Source organism: Nelumbo lutea, chromosome 8, assembly GCF_056320005.1.
Source record: "Nelumbo lutea isolate HS-2025 chromosome 8, American lotus-T2T, whole genome shotgun sequence".
In the NCBI taxonomy this organism is placed as follows: Eukaryota; Viridiplantae; Streptophyta; class Magnoliopsida; order Proteales; family Nelumbonaceae; genus Nelumbo; species Nelumbo lutea.
This window is the reverse complement of record NC_142691.1, coordinates 22,857,593-22,881,827: the sequence shown is the minus strand read 5'-3', so window position 1 is coordinate 22,881,827 and position 24,235 is coordinate 22,857,593. Positions and strand designations below refer to the sequence as shown.

The 24,235-nt window shown below is 38.6% G+C and overlaps 1 protein-coding gene across 4 annotated transcripts in view; it reads left to right on the top strand.

Annotated features, from left to right (window-relative positions):
- The window catches only part of ABCC13 (multidrug resistance-associated protein 11), a 155,322-nt gene that overhangs the window by 95,962 nt on the left and 35,125 nt on the right, over positions 1-24,235 (top strand). For 3 of the 4 annotated variants that reach the window (XR_016103858.1, XM_088960044.1, XM_088960047.1), the window contains 12 exons: positions 2,059-2,156; positions 14,142-14,208; positions 17,124-17,241; positions 17,345-17,461; positions 17,571-17,651; positions 17,747-18,001; positions 20,981-21,094; positions 21,178-21,245; positions 21,486-21,617; positions 21,732-21,879; positions 22,232-22,512; positions 23,116-23,275. Coding sequence is in view for 3 of the 4 variants with exons in the window: in XM_088960044.1 (XP_088816170.1) it covers positions 2,059-2,156; positions 14,142-14,208; positions 17,124-17,241; positions 17,345-17,461; positions 17,571-17,651; positions 17,747-18,001; positions 20,981-21,094; positions 21,178-21,245; positions 21,486-21,617; positions 21,732-21,879; positions 22,232-22,512; positions 23,116-23,275 (1,639 nt within the window). In the remaining variant the exon portion in view is untranslated. The remainder of the gene's footprint in view (positions 1-2,058; positions 2,157-14,141; positions 14,209-17,123; positions 17,242-17,344; positions 17,462-17,570; positions 17,652-17,746; positions 18,002-20,980; positions 21,095-21,177; positions 21,246-21,485; positions 21,618-21,731; positions 21,880-22,231; positions 22,513-23,115; positions 23,276-24,235) is intronic. The other variant, XM_088960046.1, reaches the window with a different exon arrangement.

Below are 24,235 nucleotides of genomic sequence, written 5' to 3'. Positions count from 1 at the left end.
TGTGCTAACCATAGCTGACTGCTCAGCGCATGGTTTCCTTATCATCACATTCCTCCTACTCTCCTCTCCAAATACAAAGACATATTCCTGAGAGAGTTACACTGTCTTGGGAAAGAATATGCTGTCGTGCAATGTTATACTTAGGGTTAAGTCTAGCTAAAAACTCAAAAACCCTATTCTTCTCTACCAGCTTCTGATAAGTTGTTGCATCTTTGCTACTTTCCCAAACCACAATCTCCAGATGGTCTATCTTCTACCATAAGGTTTTGAGGGCTGAAAAATAAATAGCAACAGACTTATCTCCCTGCCTAGTAGCAATCACCTGGTTTCTCAACTGGTAGGCTTTAGCAACATTCTTCATGATAGTGTGGCCGGCTAGAAATAAGAGAAAGAGAAGAGAAGAGAAGAGAAGAGAAGAAGAAGAGAGAAGGGAGAAGAGAAGAGAAGAGATTGGCAATGGAACAGTGCTAGCAGCGCCAGCTTCTATTAGTATATATAGGGCGACTAAAATAAAAGGGGAAAAGACCCTTGTGCCCCTCTCTATAAGTGAAGTACAATAATTAGAAAAATAAAAAAAACATTAATCAACCAAACAGACCCTACCAAGACAAGACTAAAAGACAAGAAATAAAATAAACTATTTCAACAATTCTCATTTTGTGTATAGGTTTCTACTACTCCGTCCCAAATCTCCTTAGTCGTGTTAGCCCATAAAAAGTTCTTACTTATATGGGGTAACATGGAATTGCACAGCTAAGTCATCACCATGTAGTTTTCCTGTACCCATCGGGAGTGGTTAGTTTCAAGTTTCTTTTCCTCACTGGTGACATGCCCCAATTTCCCACGAGCACCAATGGCTATCTTTGCAGATTGTGACCATTCTATGTAGTTTGTACCATCCAACTTAACTATAGTGATGGTCCTGTTCTTGAAGAGGTCTACAACACCTCCTCCCCTAGATCCCATTCACCTGCAAATTTGTTTTCAACTCCACAGCCCTCCATAACTCTCAAAATAGATTAGGAAATCAATTTGAGATGAATAGAAAGGTATTTATCTCCTTTAGAAACTTCAAACACCTTCCTGGTACCCTAGAAGCCCCTCCCTCCGAAGATTTTCTTTTCCATGGGAGTGAGAGAAGAGAGAGAAGAGGTTGCTGCTCCCTCTAGAGACCTCCAGAAAGGTTAGGATTTGAACTGCCCCCTACAGAAATCCTCAAGGAACCCTAGAAAACTAGAGCTCCACTTCTTAGGTCAAAATTGAAGAGTCCTACTAAATCAGGACTCTCCCTTTTTCTCCAGTTCTTCCTGATTTTGGCGTTAAACCCTAGACCAGCTACAAAGGATTGCAAATCCACCAAAAAAAATCCAAAAACTAGGCTTATCTGAAGTCTTCGATCAGCCCTTTACCTCATCATGCAATCGGCTGATCTAGGGATGCATGATGGAGCAGCTCAAAAAATCTTTAAACTTGCCCTGATACCAAGTAGAAAAGTTTGGATGACCTGTTTTGATATAAAATCTGTAAAAGAAAGAAGAAAAGGTTTCAGCTGAGAAAGAAAGAGAAGAGACATAGAAGAGAATGGGCCTAAGTTAGTTGGCTACTTGTAAGAACTGAATAAGCACTCTTAACTTAAAACTAAACTAATGGGCCTAAGGCCCCAAAATTCCCTAACTATGTTATGTAAATAAAAACAAGTAATATCAGCCCAAAACTCACGAATAACATATTATTTTACCAACAAACTTTAGTTTCTTAGCTTTGTTTGATGATTTGCAACAAGATAATAATTTAAAAGGGTCTTCCTATGCAGTTTTACATTACATAAAAAAAGAATTGTATATTTTTGCGTATTCTACAATGTTTCAACCATGTTTTTAATTTTTACAATATACCGATACAATGTTCCTAACATGGTTCTTGTAATTTGCATGACTGATATTTCCACTGACATTGACATTTTGAACCTTAGTCCTATGTGTAGTAGACACATGTTAATTTGGATAGTTTTTGCATTTAACTGTTTGGGCTATTCTAATGTTCTTCCCCATGTTTCAGCTTACCTTTACAAATTGGAGTGGCACTATGTCTTTTATATACACAAGTAAAATTTGCTTTTGTTTCTGGGATTGCAATAACTATCTTGCTGATACCAGGTATTGAGGATGTCCTATATTTTGACTTCTTGGTTATATGAACTGCAAAGTCTTATCTATACATTATCTTCGTGCTAAATTGTTGCACTTGCACTCTTTAAATAGATAGATGATTTTATATATCAATGTCTACATGTATATTGGCCATTGTCAATACTCAGTACAATTAGATATGTTTTGATTGACATTTGTCAAATAATGGGCTATTTTATTAAATAATGATTATCAACAGTTATATATTTATCAATCAACACACATTGATTCAGTTCATATGCATCTGCATCTCAATGCAGGTGGAATCCTTTTAGGTTTTTTGCGGAAGAGCTTCGATTTTTTGAACAATCTAGATATGCATATTCTGTTAACATCAACTGAAGTTTAAAAACCATAGGGACCACATGTTGTAATTGTAGAGAAGATGGGCTGAATGGCCCATAGGCTGTTTATTCTTTTTTATCTTTTATGTTCTTTGCTGTAATAGGCCTTAATCTGGGCTTTATTCTTTCTTATGTTATGTCTTTTTAATTTTCTGCCCAACTAGGGGCTTCTCTGTAAATTACTAAAGTTTAACTTAATGAAATAGAATTAAGGGAGTAAGAGAAGAGATTATGTTTGAAAATCTCTCTCTCTGAACCCAAGTTGTTGACACCTTCTTCTTCTTCTCTCCTCTTGAACTCTGATTTCTGCTACTTTCTTTTGAATTTTTGCAACTTTCTAAACAGTCCTTTCTTCTCAAAAGGCCGTTTTTCTTCTTGGTATTAGAGCAGACTTGTTTTTCCCTTTTTTTCAACTTTTTTTCCCATACACAACTGAATCGTATGAATAGTTAAAGAAACTTATTTCAGCCCAGTTGTTAGTGGTTTCTGGAGAGAAGGGGACTGGTTTTGTCGTCCTCTTGACAGATTCAAGTGTGTTGCCCAAAACCCTAATTTTCTGGAGAAATCTGATTGCAGGCCCCACAGGGAGTTTGACCTGGGCGCTCAATGACTAAAGGCCTTCTCATTCTTCTTCTTGAAGGTCGAATCAAGTGGATTGGTGTTCTGTGAAGTCTACAAGGAGCGGCTGAGTTTTTTCTATTTCTCCCAGCTTTCAGGTGTGACGCAGGTTATTGGTACGACTGCATAGAGGTTGCCTGACAACACAGTTTTTGTTCTGTCTTGATTTGTTGTTATTCGAAGTTGTTTAAAGTCATTTTTGAAGTATTTAAGAAGATGAACTCCTCAGACTTTGAAAACAAGCATGTTGCTGAATCCGGACAAGTTTCGGGAGCCTCTGTAGACTCTCTACTGGCTATGACCATAGTCAAGCTGGATGGAACTAATTATCTGGCTTGGTCACAATCAATAAAAATTCATATTTGTAGTAGAGGCAAATGGGGTTTTATCTCTGGGAGCAAAGAGGCTCCTCCGAAAGATGATCCATCATATGAAAAGTGGATGCAAGAAAATTATACTGTTATTGGATGGCTTGTGAACTCAATGAAACCACAGATTAGTTAGCACTATTTGTGGATGAATTCAGCAAAGGAAATTTGGGATAGTGTTGCTGAAACATATTCCAAAAAATTAAATGTGGTCAGGGTTTACAAGTTGAGAAGTGATGTGAAGAATTTGAGACAGGGGGAGAAACCATTAGTTGTATACTTCTCAACACTGAAGTCTTTATGGCAAGAAATATATTTGATAGAAGTTGTAGCCTAGGACACCACTAAGGATGCTGAAACCTACAGCAAACTGGTTGAGAGAAACAGGGTGTTTGAGTTCTTGACAGGGCTAAATCCAGAGCACGACATTACAAAGCAAAATATTTTATCCAAGGATAGTGTCTCACTGTCTCAAGCATATGCCTTGGTAAGTAGTGAAGAAAGCAGAAGACTTGTCCAGGTCCAAGGGGCTGGTCTAAATGATCACTTTGTTAATATGGGAGTGAAACCCAAGGGGGTTGCAGGGACTCCAAGTAGCTCAGGGAAGAAAGAGATTATTTGTGAGTACTGTAAAAAGCCAAACCACACTAAAGACGAGTGCTGGAAATTGCATCTTGAGCTCCTACCACTTCGGTTTCAGAAGAAGTTTGATAATATAAAGGCAGGGAGTGCCAATGTTGTTGTTGGTCCAGATAGTGATGTTAGAATGCTCGAGTCAAGGGTATTTTGGCCATTCTGGATTATCTGCTTGAGAGTGAAAGGTCTATTGTATCTGAGTTTAAGTTATGTGTCCCATCTTCTATGAGGGGCAAAATGGTCTTTCCTGTAACTCTATGTTTTTTGAATAAATACAAGTGGGTCAGCTAGGGGAGAAGATTTTGACTCTCTTCTAGTCTGGCCGAACCTTTCTTTCTTCTTCTTCTTCTTCTTCTTCTTCTTCTTCTTCTTCTTCTTCTTTCTCTTTTCTTTCTTCTTCTCTACTTCAACCTAGAATCTGGTAGAGTTTACTAACATGGTATCAAAGCTGTAAGGTCGTATCTTCATTTCTTTCTTGCTTCTGTTCTCCTTCTGGGTTCGCCGCCAACTTTCACAGTCATCTTCTTCCTTTTTCGACTGACCTGAGTGGAGGTTCAATAAGGGGCTGAAAAGGAGCTGTCGTTTTGTGGGCCTGGAGGTGAGGATGCCTCCCGTCGTTACTGTGGTGGTCGTTGGAGTGGTATACTAAACCCTCTATTCAGTATCGAAGAGGGCTGAATGTGGACAGGTATGAACACTACTGTTGTTTGTCCAAGGGACTGTGAATGTTTCTTTTTTTTTTTTGTTTCAAAAGTTGGTTGTGGTGGTGGTGCTCAGTGTGACTGATATGCATCTCAGTCGTGTTCCTCTGCATTTCTCTTCGTATGTATGTTGAAAGAAGAGTTGTCGACTGCTGAAGTTCACAACAGCAGTAGATTGGTGGTGGTTGTGTCGTGGTGATTGGTGTATCTATGTTTCAAAAATATTTAAAAGTGATCTCCTATACCTTGTGTGTAATCAGTTCTGCAGTGTGCAGCCCAAGTGTTTGATGTGAGGACTGAGTGATTTCAGTCTTAGTGTGTTGATGGTGAATGGTTCTGCAGTGTGCAGCCCAAGTGTTTGATGTGAAGACTGAGTGATTTCAGTCTTAGTGTGTTGATGGTGAATGGTTTGCAGTGTGCAGCCTAGGTGTTTGATGTGAAGACTGAGTGATTTCAGCCTTAGTGTGTGGTGTGTAATGTGTATTTAAAGAAGCTGGAATTGGTGGTGTTATAAGTGAGATAAGTCTTGTGAAAGAGTGTGAGGTTGTGTTGTATATTTGAAGGTAAAATAATTAAGATGGCTTCAATTGAAAATGGGAATGATAACAAAACAGGTGTAATGCTTTCTCCAAACTATCTAAGTGTTCAAATGACATCCATCAAGTTGAATGGTGAGAATTATGTACCATGGACAAAATCTGTGGAGGTGTTCTTGAAGGCCAAGAGAAAGGTAAAACATGTAAGAGAGGAGAAGCCTCCCTCTGATTCCCCTGGGATCAGTGACTGGGAACAAGTAGATGCACAGATAATGACATGGCTCTGGAACAGCATGGAACCAAAGATTAGTGTGAACTTCATGTTCCTAGATACAGCTAGGGAAATCTGGGATCATGCTAAGAAGTTGTACTCTGGACAAGACAATACAACTAGGGTGTATCAGTTGTACCAAGAGTATTTCAATTTGAAGCAAGGGAGTCAAAGCTTAGAAGAGTACTATGCAAGTTTGAGGAACATTCGTAATGAGCTTAATGTGTATCATCCTCTAACATCAGATGTTCAGATCCAACAACAGCAACGTGAGCAGCTTGATGTGACAAGGTTTCTTGTGGGGTTGAAGGCTGAGTATGAGCCTGTCAGAGCACAAATATTGGGAGGATCTGCTCTTCCCTCACTTGAAGAAGTTTTTGCTCGTCTTAAGAGAACATCCATTGAGTCGGTAGAACATTCTTCTCTCTCTAACAGATCTGGTTTGGTAGTGACTAAAGGGGGTGGTCGTGGAAATAGAAGTGGTGGTGTCAGGAGTGGACTCCCAAGCAACCATGGTGGTCACATGTTTAGCAGGGCTAGTGGTCGGACTAGAGGTCGAGACTCAGGGGGAGGTCGGGGAAGAGGAAGGAGTTATACTCAGAGAAAGTGTACACATTGTGGTTTAGAGAGGCACACAGTTAATTTCTGCTATGATTTGCGTGGTACACCCAACACTTGGGCTAACCATGCTAGGACTAAGGGTAGTGACACAATTACTGAAAGTCAGCAAATTGACCCAATCCCCTCCACATCTACTTGTGCTTCTGAGAAGGAAATGGTGAGTGTACCACGTGCAGTATATGAGCAGTTCATTCAAACATCTCAGCAGAACACCGCTACACTTGCCCACTCAGGTATGGCTTGCTTAGCTTCCAAAGACTCACACTGGATCATTGACTCCGGGGCCTCGGACCATATGTCTGGGACTCATGATGTATTTTCTTCCCTTTCCCACTCCTCCACACCTCAAACAGTTACACTTGCTAATGGTTCTACATCTCCTATCTATGGTGTTGGTGATGTTAATCACCCCTCATTGCCTTTATCATCTGTTTTATATGTTCCTAAGTTTCCTTTTAACCTTATGTCTGTCAGCAGATTAACCAAGTCTCTTAATTGTTCTGTAACCTTCTACCCTTCTTCTTGTGTGTTTCAGGATCTCAAGACGGGGAGGAAGATTGGTGGAGGGCATGAAGCAAGTGGATTATATTACCTTGATGGTGGTGGTCCTCCAGTAGCTTTTCAGTCATCTCTTACTCCTCTTCAGTGGCACTGCAGACTTGGTCATCCTTCTCTCAAGGCCTTGAAGTTTCTGGTTCCTTCCTTGAGTCATCTCTCAAGGCCTTGAAGTTGCTGCAGACATGGTCATCCTTTCTCTTTAGTTCATTCCGATGTATGGGGTCCAATTAAAGTGGTGTCATACAATGGGTATAAGTATTTTGTAATCTTTGTTGATGACTTTTCAAGGATGACATGGATTTATCTTATGAAAGATCGTAGTGAGTTGTTCCCTATTTTTCAAAAATTTTATGCTGAAATACGCACTCAATTTGGTGTTCATATTAAAATCCTTCGCTCCGATAATGCCAAAGAATACAACTCCTCACCATTTCAGCAATACCTAGAACATCATGGGATCATTCATCAAACTTCTTGTGCCTACACCCCACAACAGAACGGTGTAGCTGAACGAAAAAATCGACATCTTCTTGAAACTGCTTGATCCTTGATGATTAATATGAATGTCCCAAAACATTTTTGGAGTGATGCTGTTCTTACATCCTGTTTTCTTATCAATCGGATGCCCATGTCAATCCTTGGAAGTCAATCCCCTTTCTCCGTGTTGTTTCCCACTTTATCTCCATTTCCTCTTACCCCAAGAATCTTTGGCTGTGTTTGTTTTGTTCAACACTTGGGGCCTGGGTTAGACAAGCTAGATGCTCGAGCTACTAAGTGTATCTTTCTTGGCTACTCAAGGACTCAGAAAGGGTATAAGTGTTATAACCCAAAATCCCATAAATCGTTTGTGTGCTCTGATGTCACCTTCTTTGAGTCAGTTCCGTTCTTCTCAGATGTTGGGGTCTCTTCCTCTCCCTCTGTGGTTCCCCTTCCTATACCTGTTGTGGACATCCTTCCAGTAGCTCCTGTTTCTACTGCAGATGCACATCCTATGCCTGTTACTACTGGGAAGCCGCCGATCACTCAAGTGTATACCCGCAGAAGTGCATCGGGCCCTCCTCCACTTCAGCCCCTGTCGACAGATCCTGCTACTGCTCCTCCTTCAGATCCTGATCTTCCTATTGCTCTGCGAAAAGGTAAACGTACTTGTACTTCTCACCCCATTTCACACTATGTTTCTACTGCTCACCTTTCTGCTTCTCATTGCAAATTTATATCATTACTCTCATCTGTTCCCATTCCCAAGACTGTCCAAGAAGCTCTTGCCTCTCCAGGGTGGCAGCAAGCCATGGAAGAAGAACTCTCTGCTCTACAACATAATCACACATGGGAACTCACCGCTCTTCCTTCCAGTAAGCACACAGTTGGATGTAAATGGGTCTACACAGTGAAGTATCTTCCTGATGGCAGTATGGAGCGATTGAAAGCGAGGTTGGTGGCCAAGGGTTATTCTCAGATGTATGGTGTGGACTATATGGAGACATTTTCTCCTGTGGCTAAGATTGGTTCAGTTCGGGTGCTGATTTCATTAGCTGCTATGTATGATTGGCCTCTTGTACAACTTGACATCAAAAATGCCTTCCTGCATGGTGATCTAGTTGAGGAGGTGTATATGGAGCAACCACCAGGGTTTGTTGCTCAGGGGGAGTCTGGCAAAGTGTGTAGGCTCAAAAAGGCAATTTATGGACTGAAACAATCTCCACGTGCTTGGTTTGGCAGGTTCAGTGAAGTGATGAAAGCCTTTGGGATGAAACAATGTCAGGTTGATCATTCTGTGTTCAGCTATAACTCAAAGGATGGGAAAATCTTGCTAGTCGTGTACGTGGATGATATTGTCATAACTGGGAGTGATAGCAATGGAATCAACAGGTTGAAGAAATTCTTACAGGATCACTTCAATACGAAAGATCTGGGGAAGCTGAAATATTTCCTGGGAATAGAGGTTGCGAGGTCAAAACATGGGATCAACCTATGTCAGAGAAAATATGTTCTTGATCTACTTGAAGAAACAGGGTTGTTAGGTGCTAAACCAGCAGAAACTCCTATGGAACTCAATGCCAAGCTGAGTGTTGATGCGGGTGAAGAGTTTGATGATCCTGGAAGATACAGAAGGTTGGTGGGAAAATTGAACTACCTGACCATTACCCGACCAGATATATCATTTGCTGTGAGTGTGGTGAGCCAGTTTATGCAACATCCTCGGGTTCCTCACTGGGAAGCTGTTCTGAGAATTGTTAGGTACCTAAAAGGTGCTCCAGGTCGTGGTTTGTTATACCAAAGTGGAGGAACTCTTGAGATAGTAGGGTACACAGATGCTGACTGGGCTGGTTCTATATCAGATAGGAGATCAACTACAGGGTATTGTACCTTCCTTGGTGGCAATCTTGTAACTTGGAAGAGCAAGAAACAAACAGTGGTGGCAAGAAGTAGTGCAGAAGCAGAGTACAGGGCTATGGCCCATACCACATGTGAGTTAGTATGGCTAAAGAACTTGCTTCAAGAGAGGGGATTCTCAATTGACAAACCCATGAAATTATACTGTGATAACCAAGCTGCTGTTCACATCTCTTCCAATCCCGTCTTTCATGAGAGAACTAAGCATATCGAGGTTGATTGTCACTTTGTAAGAGATAAAGTAATAAGTGGGGTGATAACCACATCTCATGTGAGCTCAGGAAATCAGTGGGCAGATCTCCTCACAAAGGGATTGTCTCGGGGAAGAATAGATTATATTTGTAACAAGCTGGGACTATATGATATATACTCTCCAGCTTGAGGGGGAGTGTTAGAATGCTCGAGTCAAGGGTATTTTGGTCATTCTGGATTATCTGCTTGAGAGTGAAAGGTCTATTGTATCTGAGTTTAAGTTATGTGTCCCATCTTCTATGAGGGACAAAATGGTCTTTCCTGTAACTCTATGTTTTTTGAATAAATACAAGTGGGTCAGCTAGGGGAGAAGATTTTGACTCTCTTCTAGTCTGGCCGAACCTTTCTTTCTTCTTCTTCTTCTTCTTCTTCTTCTTTCTCTTTTCTTTCTTCTTCTCTACTTCAACCTAGAATCTGGTAGAGTTTACTAACAAGTGACAAATACCAAACTGAAGAGATGATGGCTAGTGAGCAGTTAGCAGCTATGAAGGCAGAATATGAGAAGTTTGGAAGGATGATCAGTCACCTAGAGGGTGTGACCTCTTCTTCCAACCCTCCAGGAAATTCAACCTCTTCTACATTTGCTCATTCAGGTATACATGCTTCTGCCAATCATACAACCATTTCAGGTAATCGTAGGATCCCTTGAATTAATGATTCTGGTGCTTCTGATCATATGACCAACCCTTCTACTATGTTTGTTTCATATGATTTACTTCCTGGATGTGACAAAATTCACCCTAGCCGATGTATCTCTTGCCCCTATCTCCGGCAAGGGAACCATCAAGGCTATAGACTCCTTGGTTCTTCCTTCTGCTCTTCATGTACCCAGACTAAATACAAACTTGTTATCTGTAAGTAGCCCAACTAAGTCATTAAACTGTTGTGTAACCTTCTTCCCTTCCTATTGTGTTTTTCAGGATCTGGAGTCTCAGAAGGTGATTGTGAGTGGGCGTGAGGCGAATGGAATATATCTATTGGATAATCCTGGACAGTGCCATGAACAACCTGGAAAAGCTGCTTTTGGGTCTACATCTACAGAGTCCATCAGTCGAGTCATGTTATGTCATTTTTGTTTGGGTCATCTTTCTTTTTCTACATTAAGTCATTTATTCCCAGAACTATTTAAGGGAATTAGTTTGTCTAGTCTTCAATGCGAGTCTTGTGAACTGTCAAAACATTGTAGAAACAGTTATCCGTGAGTAATAAAAGATCTTCTCCTTTTAGTATTGTGCACTCTGATGTGTGAGGGCCTTACCACTTACCTTCTATGGGTGGCTACAAATATTTTATCTTGTTCATTGATGACTTTTATCGACTCACTTGGATATTTTTTATGAAGTCCCGTGATGAAGTTCCCAGACTTGTGAGGCTAGGGCTGTTCACTGGTCGGGTTACCTGAGATGGAAACCGAAGCCAACTCAGTGTTAAGCAAAACCGACCTGGTCGGTTTGAGTCGGGTTGGATCGGTTTGGGTCGGTTTCGGCTCTAAGTTCATCCATGCCCCCCATGGCCACATAGTTTTCTAGAAATATATTTAAAATTGAAATATGTATTTTAGAAAATATATATATATATATATAAACAAAAATATACATACAAATATATTGGAATATATATTTTTTGGAAATATATATCTGACATATTTCATAATATATATTTTTTAGATATAGATATTGGAATATATATTTTCAGATATTTCAGTTTTTAGTTAAGTAGGAACTAAGTCGGTTCGGTTCGGGTCGGTTTCGGTTTCCACACAAGAAAACCGAAACCGACCTGAACCATCGGTTTATGAATTTGTACAGCCCGAAACTGACCACTGCTGATGAAAACCCGGCCGACTCGGGTTGTCACCTTTGATCCAAAGACTGGCACTCGGTATGTCTCAATGGATGTCACCTTTGATGTGCTCTCTTCCTTTTATGGTTCTTCTCTAGAGAGACATTGTTCAAAGGGGGAGGATTTGTCACAAGTGTTTGCTCTTCCTCTTCCTGTCCTAGTTGAGTCTTTTGCTGAGTATCTTCCTCCAAATGAGTCAAGGGAGGATCAGTCACTTCACTCTCATTCTAGTGTTCCTATTCCTCCTCCTTTACCTTCTCGCACTCTTTTTGATCCTAGGTTGTACCAACGGTAGAGAACCAGAAATGAGAAGATTGTTTCCTCTCCATCACATGAGCCTCATGCACTTCCAGTTTTAGATGAGACAACAGGTACTGTTACAGTCCCTTTGGAGCCATCATTCCCAGACCTTGATATCCCCATTGCTATTAGGAAAGGAAAAAGTGTAATGCACATTGCATTTCCAAACACCTTTCTTATAGTTTACTCTCTCCTTCATATTTTGCCTACCTTTCTTCTGTTGCTTCTAACCCAATTCCCAGGTCTGTGTCAGAAGCTCTTACTATTCTAGAATGGAGGGATGCTATGAGAACAAAAATTGATGCCCTACACAAGAATGACACTTGGGAAGTGGTTGATTTGCCTGAAGGGAAGGATCCGGTAGGCTGTAAGTGGGTTTTTACTATCAAATATCATGTTGATGGCACCATTAAAAGGTACAACGCTAGGCTGGTTGCAAAAGGCTATACATAGACATATGGGATTGATTATTTGGAGACCTTTGCCCCTGTTGCCAAGATGACTTCTGTGAGAGTTCTGCTATCTTTGGCTGCACACTCAGATGGCCACTTTATCAATTGGATGTAAAGAATGCATTTCTGAATGGAGAGTTACATGAGGAGGTCTATATGTCTCTTCCTCCGGGGATGTATGAAACAGATATGAAAGGAAAGGTCTGCAGGCTGAAGAAATCTCTTTATGGACTCAAACAGTCCCCTGGAGCATGGTTTGAAAGGTTTAGGGCTGCCCTTGTTAGCTTTGGCTATGTACAGACACAGTCTGATCATACCCTCTTTGTGAAGAGGAGAGGATCCTTGGCCATTTACCTGATTGTGTATGTTGATGATATTGTTGTGACTGGTAATGATGTCTCAGGGATTAATGATCTCAAATCTTTCCTTCATATAGAGTTTGAGATCAAAGATCTGGGGGAATTGAGATACTTTCTTGGCGTAGAAGATGGTTGCTAGACCAGTTGCTACTCCTATCGATATGAGCCATAAAATCTCTGCTTCAAATGGAATATTGTTAGAAGATAAGGGAGTCTTCCAGAGACTATTTGGAAAACTTCTTTATCTATGCATGACTTGGTCAAACATTGCATATGCTGCCAGTTGCATCAGTCAGTTCATGCATGCTCCCAGGGATACTCACATGGCAACAGCAGAGCGGATTCTGTGTTATTTGAAGGGCTCTCCTGGAAAGGGAATTCTATTTGCTAAGCATGGCCATATGAAACTTGAAGCCTACACTGATGCTGACTGGGCCGGAAACATTGATGACAGAAGATCTACCTCTGGGTACTGTAGTTTGGTGGCAGGTAATATTGTCTCTTGGAGAAGCAAGAAACAATTAGTTGTTGCTCGATCTTCAACTGAAGAAGAATACAAAGCCATGGCTCATGGAGTTTTTGAACTGTTGTGGCTTAGATCCTTGATGGAGGAACTAGGTATTGAGCATGATAAGCCAATGATGTTATACTATGATAATCAGGCTGCCATCAACATTGCTCACAACCCAGTGCAACATGACAGAACTAAGCATATTGAAGTTGACAGACACTTCATTCGAGAAAGAGTGGCTTCTTGGAGAAGTGTGTCTACCTTTCATCACCTCTGAAGGACAGTTAGCTGATTTCCTCACCAAGGGCATTCCCAAGGCTAAACTTCAGCATGATACTGGAAAGCTTGGCAAACAATTAGTTGTTGCTCGATCTTCAACCGAAGCAGAATACAGAGCCATGGCTCATGGAGTTTCTGAACTATTGTGGCTTAAATCCTTGATGGAGGAACTGGGTATTGAGCATGATAAGCAAATGATGCTATACTGTGATAATCAGGCTGCCATCAACATTGCTCACAACCCAGTGCAACATGACAGAATTAAGCATATTGAAGTTGACAAACACTTCATTCAAGAAAGAGTGGCTTCTTGGAGAAGTGTGTCTACCTTTCATCACCTCTGAAGGACAGTTAACTGATTTCCTCACCAAGGGCATTCCCAAGGCTAAACTTCAGCATGATACTGGAAAGCTTGGCATGATTGACATCTATGCTCAGCTTGAGGGGGAGTGTAGAGAAGATGGGCCAAATGGCCCATAGGCTGTTTATCCTTTTTTATCTTTTATGTTCTTTTCTGTAATGGGCCTTAATCTGGGCTTTATTCTTTCTTATGCTGTCTTTTTAATTTTCTACTCAACTAGGGGCTTCTCTATAAATTACTAAAGTTTAATTTAATGAAATAGAATTAAGGGAGTAAGAGAAGAGATTATGTTCGAAAATCTCTCTCTGAACCCAAGTTGCCGACACCTTCTTCTTCTTCTTCTTCTTCTTCTCTCCTCTTGAACTCTGATTTCTGCTACTTTCTTTTGAATTTTTGCAACTTTCTAAACAGTCCTTTCTTCTCAAAAGGCCGTTTTTCTTCTGTAATGTGGGAAATTATAACTTTATAGTGTTAGACTCTTTCCAACATATTTTGGCATATTATCATAACCTGAAATATTTTCTCTAAAGGTTGAAATTTGTATTGTAGTGAATAGGTGGATCTCTAAATTGATTGCAAGTGCGACTGAGAAAATGATGAAGCAGAAGGATGAGAGGTATATTCTGATTTTTCTAACCTTCATTACATTAAACGCTCTTTGAATGTGAGTTTCAACATTTGATTTACTTAATATAAATTTGATTTATTGCCTTATGGTTCTTTAAGAACAAACAAGGGAAAATGCACAGTAAAAGAAATAAAAATCATAATATTAATGTCTTATCTTTGTTTGTTTGTTGTGGAATTTTTTAATTTAATATAGATATCTTTATCATTTCTTTCTATCAACACACATACTGCATACTGACTACATTTATCCTAGCACTTGAACAATAAATCCCTTACCTCTATCAAAATATCATTATCTTTATACCTGATAATCTCTTTACAAGCTTTATCCCTTTACACTGCAATCTGCAGACATGTGAGACATGAGAATCAAAAAATGAAGTTATTAGGAAACCCTATATCATTCCTCAATTGCTCTGATCATGTTTTGCACTTTTGATATTAATGGACATTTTGCCATGCGGAGATGGGGAAATTTCGAGGATATTTTGCTAACTTTGCCAAGACATTTAAAAAATCTATAAAATCAAGATATTTAATTAATAAACCTTCAAGGAATTGTTAGAATAAGTATAATTGCACATTTAAGGCTAAAAAAACTATAGCAAACATCTATATGGATCAACAAGAGAAGATTAAGAGACTTAGGCCCCATTTGGTGCGTCTTTCTGCGCAGTCTGTTGGCTATTTACAAGCTCAGCAGACCACGATTTGGTCTATTCTCATTTGGTTCGTGGTAGATCTAGCCGCCAAAAGCCGACGTGCCGAAAAGACGCGAGAAGTCCAAAGATGGGCGACTTTCGGGAAGCTCCAAATGGAGCTTTTGCGGTTTTTTTTCTATACGTCTTCGCATGGAAAGACGTGTGGAAAGTCACACCTTAACCAAACAGGCTTCAGGCTGCTTAAATCTTAATGCAAAAGCTCAATGCATCTTTTGGCTATCAGAGCTACCAGAAGATCTTCCCAAAAAGACTTTCCAAATGGCCCCTTAATCTTTTTCTATGTATCCTTTCTGTCTTTTAGCCATTTTCTCTTCATCACAGTCATTTATTCAATATCTTGGCTTTTGCCTTTTTTGTTATTATATGTCTTGATTAGATTGGAAATCTTCTTGTGTAGTTGTGTGCCTTTTTTCTTTTTCTTTTGAAGTATAGTGCCTTTGTGAGTGAATCATATCAAAATAGTAAACCAATCATCCAATCACAAAATCCCCATTTGTTATTTTAGGAAAATATTATTAAAAATCTATGATGATTTTAATGAAAAATCGGAAATATTCTAATAATATTCTAAAGCATTAAACCTTAAATGTATAGTCTATGACATTTGAAATATCGCTGATATATCAACAAAATATTGAGGATATTAGGAAAAAAAGATTCTTGGGAAATTTCATATTACCACATAGAAAAATGGGAAGATTTCAAGGAAATTTTGCCAAATCTTGCTGAAATTCTCAAAAAATAAAAAAGAATAAAGGAGAAAGAAAAATAGATGATAATTAATAAGACAATGTGTGACTTTAAGATTCAATTGAATATACATCCAAATACATCAAGGAAGTGTATGGATTTTCCAGATCTATGGAACAGCATCAAATTTCCTCTAATCATATGCAAAGACAGATGCAAAAAGACTAGGGCAGCCCAGTGCATGAGGCTCTGAGGAGGGACAGATGTACACAGCCTTACCTCTGCACATACAGAGAGGTTCTTTCCAAGATTGATGTAAAGGCTGCAGCAGTTAATTATGAAGAAACACATGGCAAAGAACATTATTAGCTATTTTGGGACATATAGAGATTTATTTTTGTTATGAAGAGTTATACAGATACAGGGTATATTAGATAAGGTTATTTTTGGGTGTTCCTTACTATTTTGGGACCGGGCTATTTTTATAATTTCAGGGTTTTATTGGCTGCCAACCTAAATAGAACCCCTATATAAGAACATTATTATCTGCTGTTCAAAGAAGAAAAAGGAGGATGTTCAATTGCTTCAAGTTTGAGAAAGCTGTTTTTTTTTTTTCTTTCTTCACTCTATTTTCTTCTTTCTCTTGAATTTCTCAAGCAGCTTGAGTGATTTTTGCTGTAAAAATCACTAGAACACAGATTGTGGGCGCATGGGCCGTGGGCCTGAAAGTCATGCCGGTCCACAGGTCAGGCCGACCCGACATGGGCCCATGGACTGTGGGCCTGAGCTCGTGCTGGGCACCCATCACTACACTTTCGTGCCATGCCAATATGGCAAGGCCCATATTAGACCTATACCAAATCCTAGTGCCCTTTATTTCCAAAACCCTTTCTCTTGAATTGTTGTTCTCTCACTCTCTATGTCGAACCTTAGGGAACAAGATACAATATAAATGGGACCCAAATATGTGAAAGTGGGTCTGGTCTGTACCTCCACCTCCACCACAGACCTCAAATGAAAATTTTCCTTTGGGTTCTTCTCCACAAATACAGTTCAAAGCGTGGAACGGGTTGCAATTAGGAATTCAAGGCACATATACAACAGAAATAAAAAAAAAAAAAAGCAGTATCAAAGTTTGAAAACTCATATTCATTTTTTGCATATTGTGAGTATTGATACTCTGAACCATGACTGGGACACTGAAATACAAGAACAAAAAAAATTGAATATAAAAAACACTAAAACAAAGAACAAAAGTACTTAACTATTTGACTTCTTGGTCTGCTTCACACATAATCTAGGCCTTGCAATTTATGAGCAGGCAAGAATGCCAAATTCTAAATTCTTTTTCTCTTATGATCTACCATAATGGGTGGCTTCATTTTGCAACATCATAAAATTAGGATACAATAGAGAAAATCAAATTGCAACATTCCAAAACATATACCACTATAAAAATTATTAATCTTCTAACATGTGTCGTTTACAGGATCAGAATGGCAGGAGAGCTTTTGACATATATTCGTACCTTGAAGATGTATGCTTGGGAGGTTCTATTTAGTAATCGATTGATGGAAATAAGATCTCTAGAAGTGAAGTACTTATCTGTATGAAACCATCTTCCAGTGCCTATATTTCTTCATATTAGCTCAATTTCTATGAGATCCTTGGTCTAAGATCACTAATTGTTTATGAGTTATTTTTTGACAGACTCGGAAGTATTTGGATGCTTGGTGTGTATTCTTCTGGGCAACAACACCAACACTTTTCTCTTTATTCACATTTGGGCTCTTCACATTGATGGGACATCCATTAAATGCTGCAACGGTATTTCTCTCTGATGTTTCTTTAGTACATATGATATCTCTCATGAAAAATGCTGCTGGAATTATTTTCCATTGTAACAAAAGTTGGTTTCCCTATGGCTTATTTGCAGGTTTTCACATGTCTTGCATTATTCAATACTTTGATCTCTCCCTTAAATTCGTTTCCATGGGTGATTAATGGTTTGATTGATGTAAGTTGTCCATGTGCTGTAGTTTCAAAATATGGTCTCCCCATTATATGACAATTATTTTGGTTGAAAAACTTATTTCTCTCTATTATATTCAGGCCATTATATCTACCAGACGTCTGAGCAGATTCCTTGCCTGTTCTGAACATAGTTCTGAATTGGTAGAGACTGCTAATATTTCATTAGCATCTCTCTCCAAGGACCAGGATGGTTATGTCTCTCAGCATATGGCTATTATCATTCGAGAAGCATGCTGTGCTTGGTCAAACAGCAATTTGGAGGGGAAGAACTTGGTGTTGAACCACATAACTCTTGATATTCCTAAGGGCTTTCTTGTTGCAGTGATTGGAGAGGTTATTACTTTGACCAAGGAGTATCAGAATTCATTTATTCTAACATTATAAAATGAGGACAGAATGTGTCTTTCTATGAGTGCTTATTATGATACTAATGCTGTTGAGATTTTCCTCAATAAGTTTATTGATTTTTGAGAGGAAATTATGCAAAGAAATGTAGTGTTTAAGTTCCATTTCTAGATGTCATTGTGTTACCCCTTCTTTATTCATTTATAATGAAGTTCCTGTTTTAACAGATTCTGGGTATCCTTTCTCTTTATTTTGCTTTTTCTTTTCTTTTTTTTTTTATTTCAATAGCAAAAGCATCTGTTTTAAGATGAATGGAAGATATGTGCTAGCTAATATAAATATCTAAGGTTTTATGGAAAATATACCCCTTAACATAAAATAAATGATTAGGTATCAAATAAGCTTTCCTCAAATATGTGATTGTACATACTGGAAGATATCTAATGAAAATTTGGAAGATAATTTGATAGACCCATCTAAAGAGGAACAAAATGGATTGTTTATGGCCAGGTTATCTTACAAGTGCGTAAGAAGGTAAGCTGTATCACATAATTGAGCACAAGAGGTTGCGGGTTTTGATGCTTGGAATTGTCCTTAAAGTACACAAGCTCAAGAGTTGAAACTTCCAGTTGGCCAACAAGTATGTCTTTTGAGGTTGTAAAGAGGAACTGAAGAAGATTGCAACCACTTGTCCTTAGAGTGCATGGCTCCAAAAAAATATTTGGGAAAACTTACCTTTTTATCTTAATGTTAATTGACAGCTACAAATTAACCACACTCCTCACCATTCAGCATTGACCAAATATTAATTTTGAGGAAAATTTCACAACCCTATGGAGCATTACCTAATTTGGAGTATTTTCTAATGACCCCAAGAGAAATATATAGATAAATCTTCTATTGACAAACAACAAATGAAGAGGATATTTATTCATATAAATTCTCTTTGTTGAGCAAGTTTTAAGGAGGATGGGCTTTGGGGAGAAATGGAGGAGCTGGATGTTTGTGTGCATTTCATCGGTATTCTTTTCAGTTTTGGTGAATGGGGTGTCAACAAAATTCTTATACGCATCAAGGGGATTGAGAAAAGGGGATCCCCTCTCCCCTATGTTTTTTGTCGTAGCGGTGGAGGTGTTATGTAAGCTAGTGGATAAAGGGGTGAATGAGGTGCTGCTGGCTGGTTTCAAGCTTGGAAATGAGAGGGTGATTATCCTTCATCTCCATTGTGCTGATGATAACTTGATTTTCATGGATGCATTTGTGGACCAAGCTTATAATTTGAGAGGTATTCTTAAAAGTTTTCAATTGCTTTTGGGTTTAAAAATCAATCTTAGTAACAGTGTGCTGGTGCTTTGGGTTGCCTTATTGGGGATTTCCCTTTCTCATATCTTGGGCTACCCATTGGGGCTAGGGCACCTGCTCCCTATACTTGGCAACTTCTCTTAGATCGAATTGATCAAAGATTGGCAGGTTGGAAAGATAAATATTTGTATTTTGGAGGGAAAATCTCCCTTATAAAGGGTGTCCTTTCTAATTTTCCAATTTTCTATTTGTCTCTCCTAAAGGCTCCATCTTTGGTGTTGGAAGAAATTGAAAGGCTTCAAAGGGACTTTCTATGGAATATAAAGGTAGAGAAAAATAACCATCTTGGTGAGATGGGATTTGGTGTGTTGGGCCAAGAAAGATGGGGGATTGGGAGTGAGAAGGGTGGGAATTTTTAACAAGGCTTTATTGGGGGAATGGGTTTGTAGGTTTGGTAGGGAGAAGGGTGGGAATTTTGGGTAGGATGCGAGGAAGGTAAGGTATTCTTATTGGGTAAGTGTTTGGAAGGGGATTATGAAATTCAATTCATTGATTCAGCTGTTTCTTTCTTGGAAAGTGTGGAGCAGGGTCAAGTGTGAGATTTTGGGAAGATAATTGGCTTGGTGTTGGAAAGCTTTGTGAGCTGTGTCCAAGGCTCTATAACTTAAGTAAGGAGGAGACAATTTCTCAGTGTTGTGAAATTTGTAATGGATCAGTGGTGTGGTGTCCTAAGTTTAGAAGACTTCTGTTGGATTGGGAGGTAGAGTAGTGTGTGGGGTTGCTGTCAAAGCTGCAAGAGGTGGAGGTGAATCCAATTCTTCCAGATGCAAGATGGTGGAAGGAATGCAAGAATGAAAGATTTTCTGTCAAGTCACTTTATAATGCACTTCGCTCAGAAATCAGGTGGAGCCTAATTCAATGAAGTGGGTTTGGGGGAAACCTGTTCCTCTAAGAGTGTCCTTACTCAAGACAATTTGAATAAAAGGGGTCATCAGTTTCCAAGTAGATGTGCTCTATGTAAGGCGAATGAGAACATCCTTCATTTGCTGTTATAATTCATTTATATAAGAAATATTTGGGCCTACTTTTTCAAGATTTTCAACATTTCTGGGTGGGTCCCCAATGATTATAATGATATTTTTGGTTGCCGGCTGAGAGTGCATGGGAACTCCAAAGAAAAAATAATCTGCAGTTGCATTTCCTTTGCCGTGTGCTGGGAGGTACAGAAGGAAAGAAACATGAGAGTTTTTGATGATATGAGAAGCAATGAAGAATTGGGGGCTGTGATCAGCTCAAGGATTATTGGCTGAGTGTTAGTTCTTCCAGAAATTGAATGCCTTAAAAGAATTTCACATCTGATTTTTGGTGTACTTTGAATGTTTAATTCTGATGTCAAGTTCTGCTGTTTTCTTTTGTATGTGGTGGGGTGACCCCTTGGCAACTAAACATTGTATTTTGCTATTCTATTGAATAATTTTTCGTATTTATTGATCTTCAAAAAATATATTTAGTCATATAAATAGGCAAGTTATCATGGGAACTCCTTTATTCTTCATGGATAATTGATGATCAAATATAATTAATCTTGTTTTCTCTATGTATGTTCCCATTTTGACATCCACAAATCCAAATCTTAACCTGCCCTTTTACTAACTTTTTTTGTAGTCCTGTGTTCAGGTTGGTTCAGGTAAATCATCTTTGTTAAATTCAATTCTGGGAGAAATGCGACTCATCCATGGATCAATACACTGCTGGGGATCGATAGCATATGTATCACAGGTTCATCAATTCCTTCCAGATTTAGTTTTCCTGGTCTTGAATACAAACACTCTTATACCATATCTTGCGACTTGCTGTTTTAGGTTCCTTGGATTCTGTCAGGGACCATACGTGAAAACATCTTGTTTGGAAAAAACTATGATGCAAAAAGGTATGTAACCACAATGTAAAATATTTTGTTAATCGAAGAAGTGTTTTTGATCAGTTTAATTGAATAATTTTTGTTTCATGTAGTTTTAACTTTCAATCTCCTTTCCATAGTTCTTATTTTCTTCTCGAATGTTCAATAATAGAAAACTTTTAACTAGTAATGTGTGTGAATTCTTCTTGAAGAAAAGTCCCAACAGTAGGCTATCTTTGTTAAATGTGGCCATTTTTCTGGTTTGAGTAGATACAAAGAAGTATTGAGGGCATGTGCATTGGATATTGATATTTCACTAATGGTTGGGGGTGACCTAACTTATATTGGAGAGAAAGGAATCAACTTATCAGGTGGACAGAAAGCACGGCTTGCACTAGCAAGGTAGGAGCTTTTCATTTTGTTGATAATGTGGAAGAATTCCAAAGTTTCCCACCTTGAAGAAGCTATTTTCCCATTTTCTATATAGGAGCTTATTGTAAAGTTGAGAATTGGCAGGGCTGTCTATCATGGATCCGATATATTCATGCTTGATGATGTGCTTAGTGCAGTTGATGCCCAAGTATCTCGTTGGATTTTATATAATGGTATCTTGGGTCCTTTGATGAAACAACAAACAAGAATTCTCTGTACTCACAATGTTCAGGTTGTTCCTTCTCTCATCATTTTCAACTATGTTTGGCATATATTCCCTAAGTAATCTATATACATGAAATAGGTTCTTACTTCAACATAGACTGCTTGTGAAAGATTTCTTAGTAGATGGTAAATGGCCCTCGAGATTTTAAATAAATTGAACTTGATTAACTTCAATCATTGTTTCAACTGGTCCCTATATTTTCTTAATGCCTAAGAATCAATTTGGATCTTGATGCTCCCATGCTGATCCAGGTGATCTGGATCAAGCATGTCTATGATCAATAAAATGTCTAGATAGCTTGTTCATGAAAAAAAGGGTGTGGCTCAAGGAATCTAAAGTTGTTCTTATCTTTATACAGGCAATATCCTCTGCAGATATGATTGTAGTAATGGACAAAGGACTTGTGAAATGGGTGGGACGTTTGGCTGAGTTCTCATCTTCCCCATGTTCAATGTTATTAAAAGAATCAACATTCTTTTCATCTGAACTTCCAAAAAAGGAAAGTAACACCAGTACTTCGTGTCAAGCTGAACAAAATGGCCTACTAAGCAGAGATGATATAGATATTCCTGAGGAAGCCCAAGAAGCTATTGAAAGAGAACTGAGGAAAGAAGGGAAAGTTGAATTTACTGTTTATAAGTGAGTATTAACTTTTACCATCTTGTATTCACTATATATATATATATATATATTGGTTAGGAACACCGTTTATTGGATCCAACTGGGAAAAAAAAATCAACCTAACTAGATGGACGTGAACATTTAATCTGTTAAACTTTTTTAGTCAGCCAGAAAACAGTAAGGCCAATGTTCCTGGAGAATGCCTATGTAATGCTGGAAGTATTTTGACACAGCTTGAATCCATACCATATCCAATGGAAAAGAATGTTAGCCTCCTTCCATCTTGTGCCTACAACTTGAGTGTTCCTCATCTTGCAGATAATATTGTTAGCATGTGCCAAAGCCTAGGTTAAAAAAAGTAAAGAAAAAATAAAAAGAAAGAAACAACTAAATGAACAAACATACACAGAAAAGCAGTCAATTACTGAATAATGAACTTAGCCATCACTTTGAAGATAACTACATCTTAAGTCGGGTGTAGTTTATAAGTTTTCTAAATTTTTGTTAGGTTCTGATATTATAAAAGTGGAAAGGTTTTTTTAAGTATTTTGTGTATGTCCTTCAGGAATTATTTTTGGCACTGGGGATTTTTAACAATTCATTGATTCTCCTCTCTTGCAGAAATTATGCTGCATCTTCAGGCTGGCCAATTGCAATCATAATATGTCTATCAGCAGTTTTAATGCAAGCATCTCGTAATGGGAATGATTTATGGCTGTCTCACTGGGTTGATTCCACTACAGCAAGCCATAGGACAAATTATTCCACATCCTTTTATCTGGTAATCAGTGTGAAGAGACTTGACATATCCTATTAGGATAGCCCTGGTTGTATATTGTACATATGTTTTATTTAGCTTTATTTTCTTTCAGCCCTGTAAGGCACTTTTGTAATTGTACACAATATATGTTCTTTAACATATTAGAGGCCTTTTGGGGGTGGGCTGATTGATTCATGCAACACCCCTGAAACTGTTCTCTCTTATGTTCAAACTAGGGATTGACATGGTATCAAAGCAGGTCTTACAGACCTGTCTTTGATTGAATCTATTGTTAGGTGTCTAAAGGAAGATCTAGGGTTGCTAGATTGACTATTTTGATCTGGTTAGAAGAAGTTCTGGAGGCTTTTCTGTTCGGCACAACTCTAGATTTTATGCTGCCCAGGTCAGTTCTAAGTGTTTTTACAGTTTTTTACAGTTTGTTCTTGGATTAGATTGGGTTTGAATGGTCTCCTTCCCTCTTCAGTCGACAATCCAGTAAACGTACCTATTTTGGATTATCATTTTCTAACATCTTTGTTCAGTTAAGTTTTTCGACTGAGTTTTGATCTCTTGGGTGTTATTTGGCTATTCATGTCACTGTTATTAAGTTTGGATCTGGTTTGGTTGGGTGGATGCCTTGTTTTGTTCTCTTTTTGGCCTTGAATTCCTAATCCTTTATTCTTTTGGACCATGGTTATTCACCAAGATGGCTCACAAGTTTGATATTATGCCCATGAAATTTGATGAGACTAATTAAAGTATGCGGAAATTCTACTTTGATTTGTTTGTCAAGGTAAAAGGCTTGGAGGGTTATCTGAATGGTAAGGTTACTAAACCTGATGAATCTGAAGCCAAAGCTTTCTAGCAATGGAAGCTTGATAATGGAAAATTGGTGTCTTGGATTATGAGTTCTACGGAGACCCATATTGTTATACCTATGCATAGAATGCAAACAGCCTATCAGATGTATGCTTATCTAAA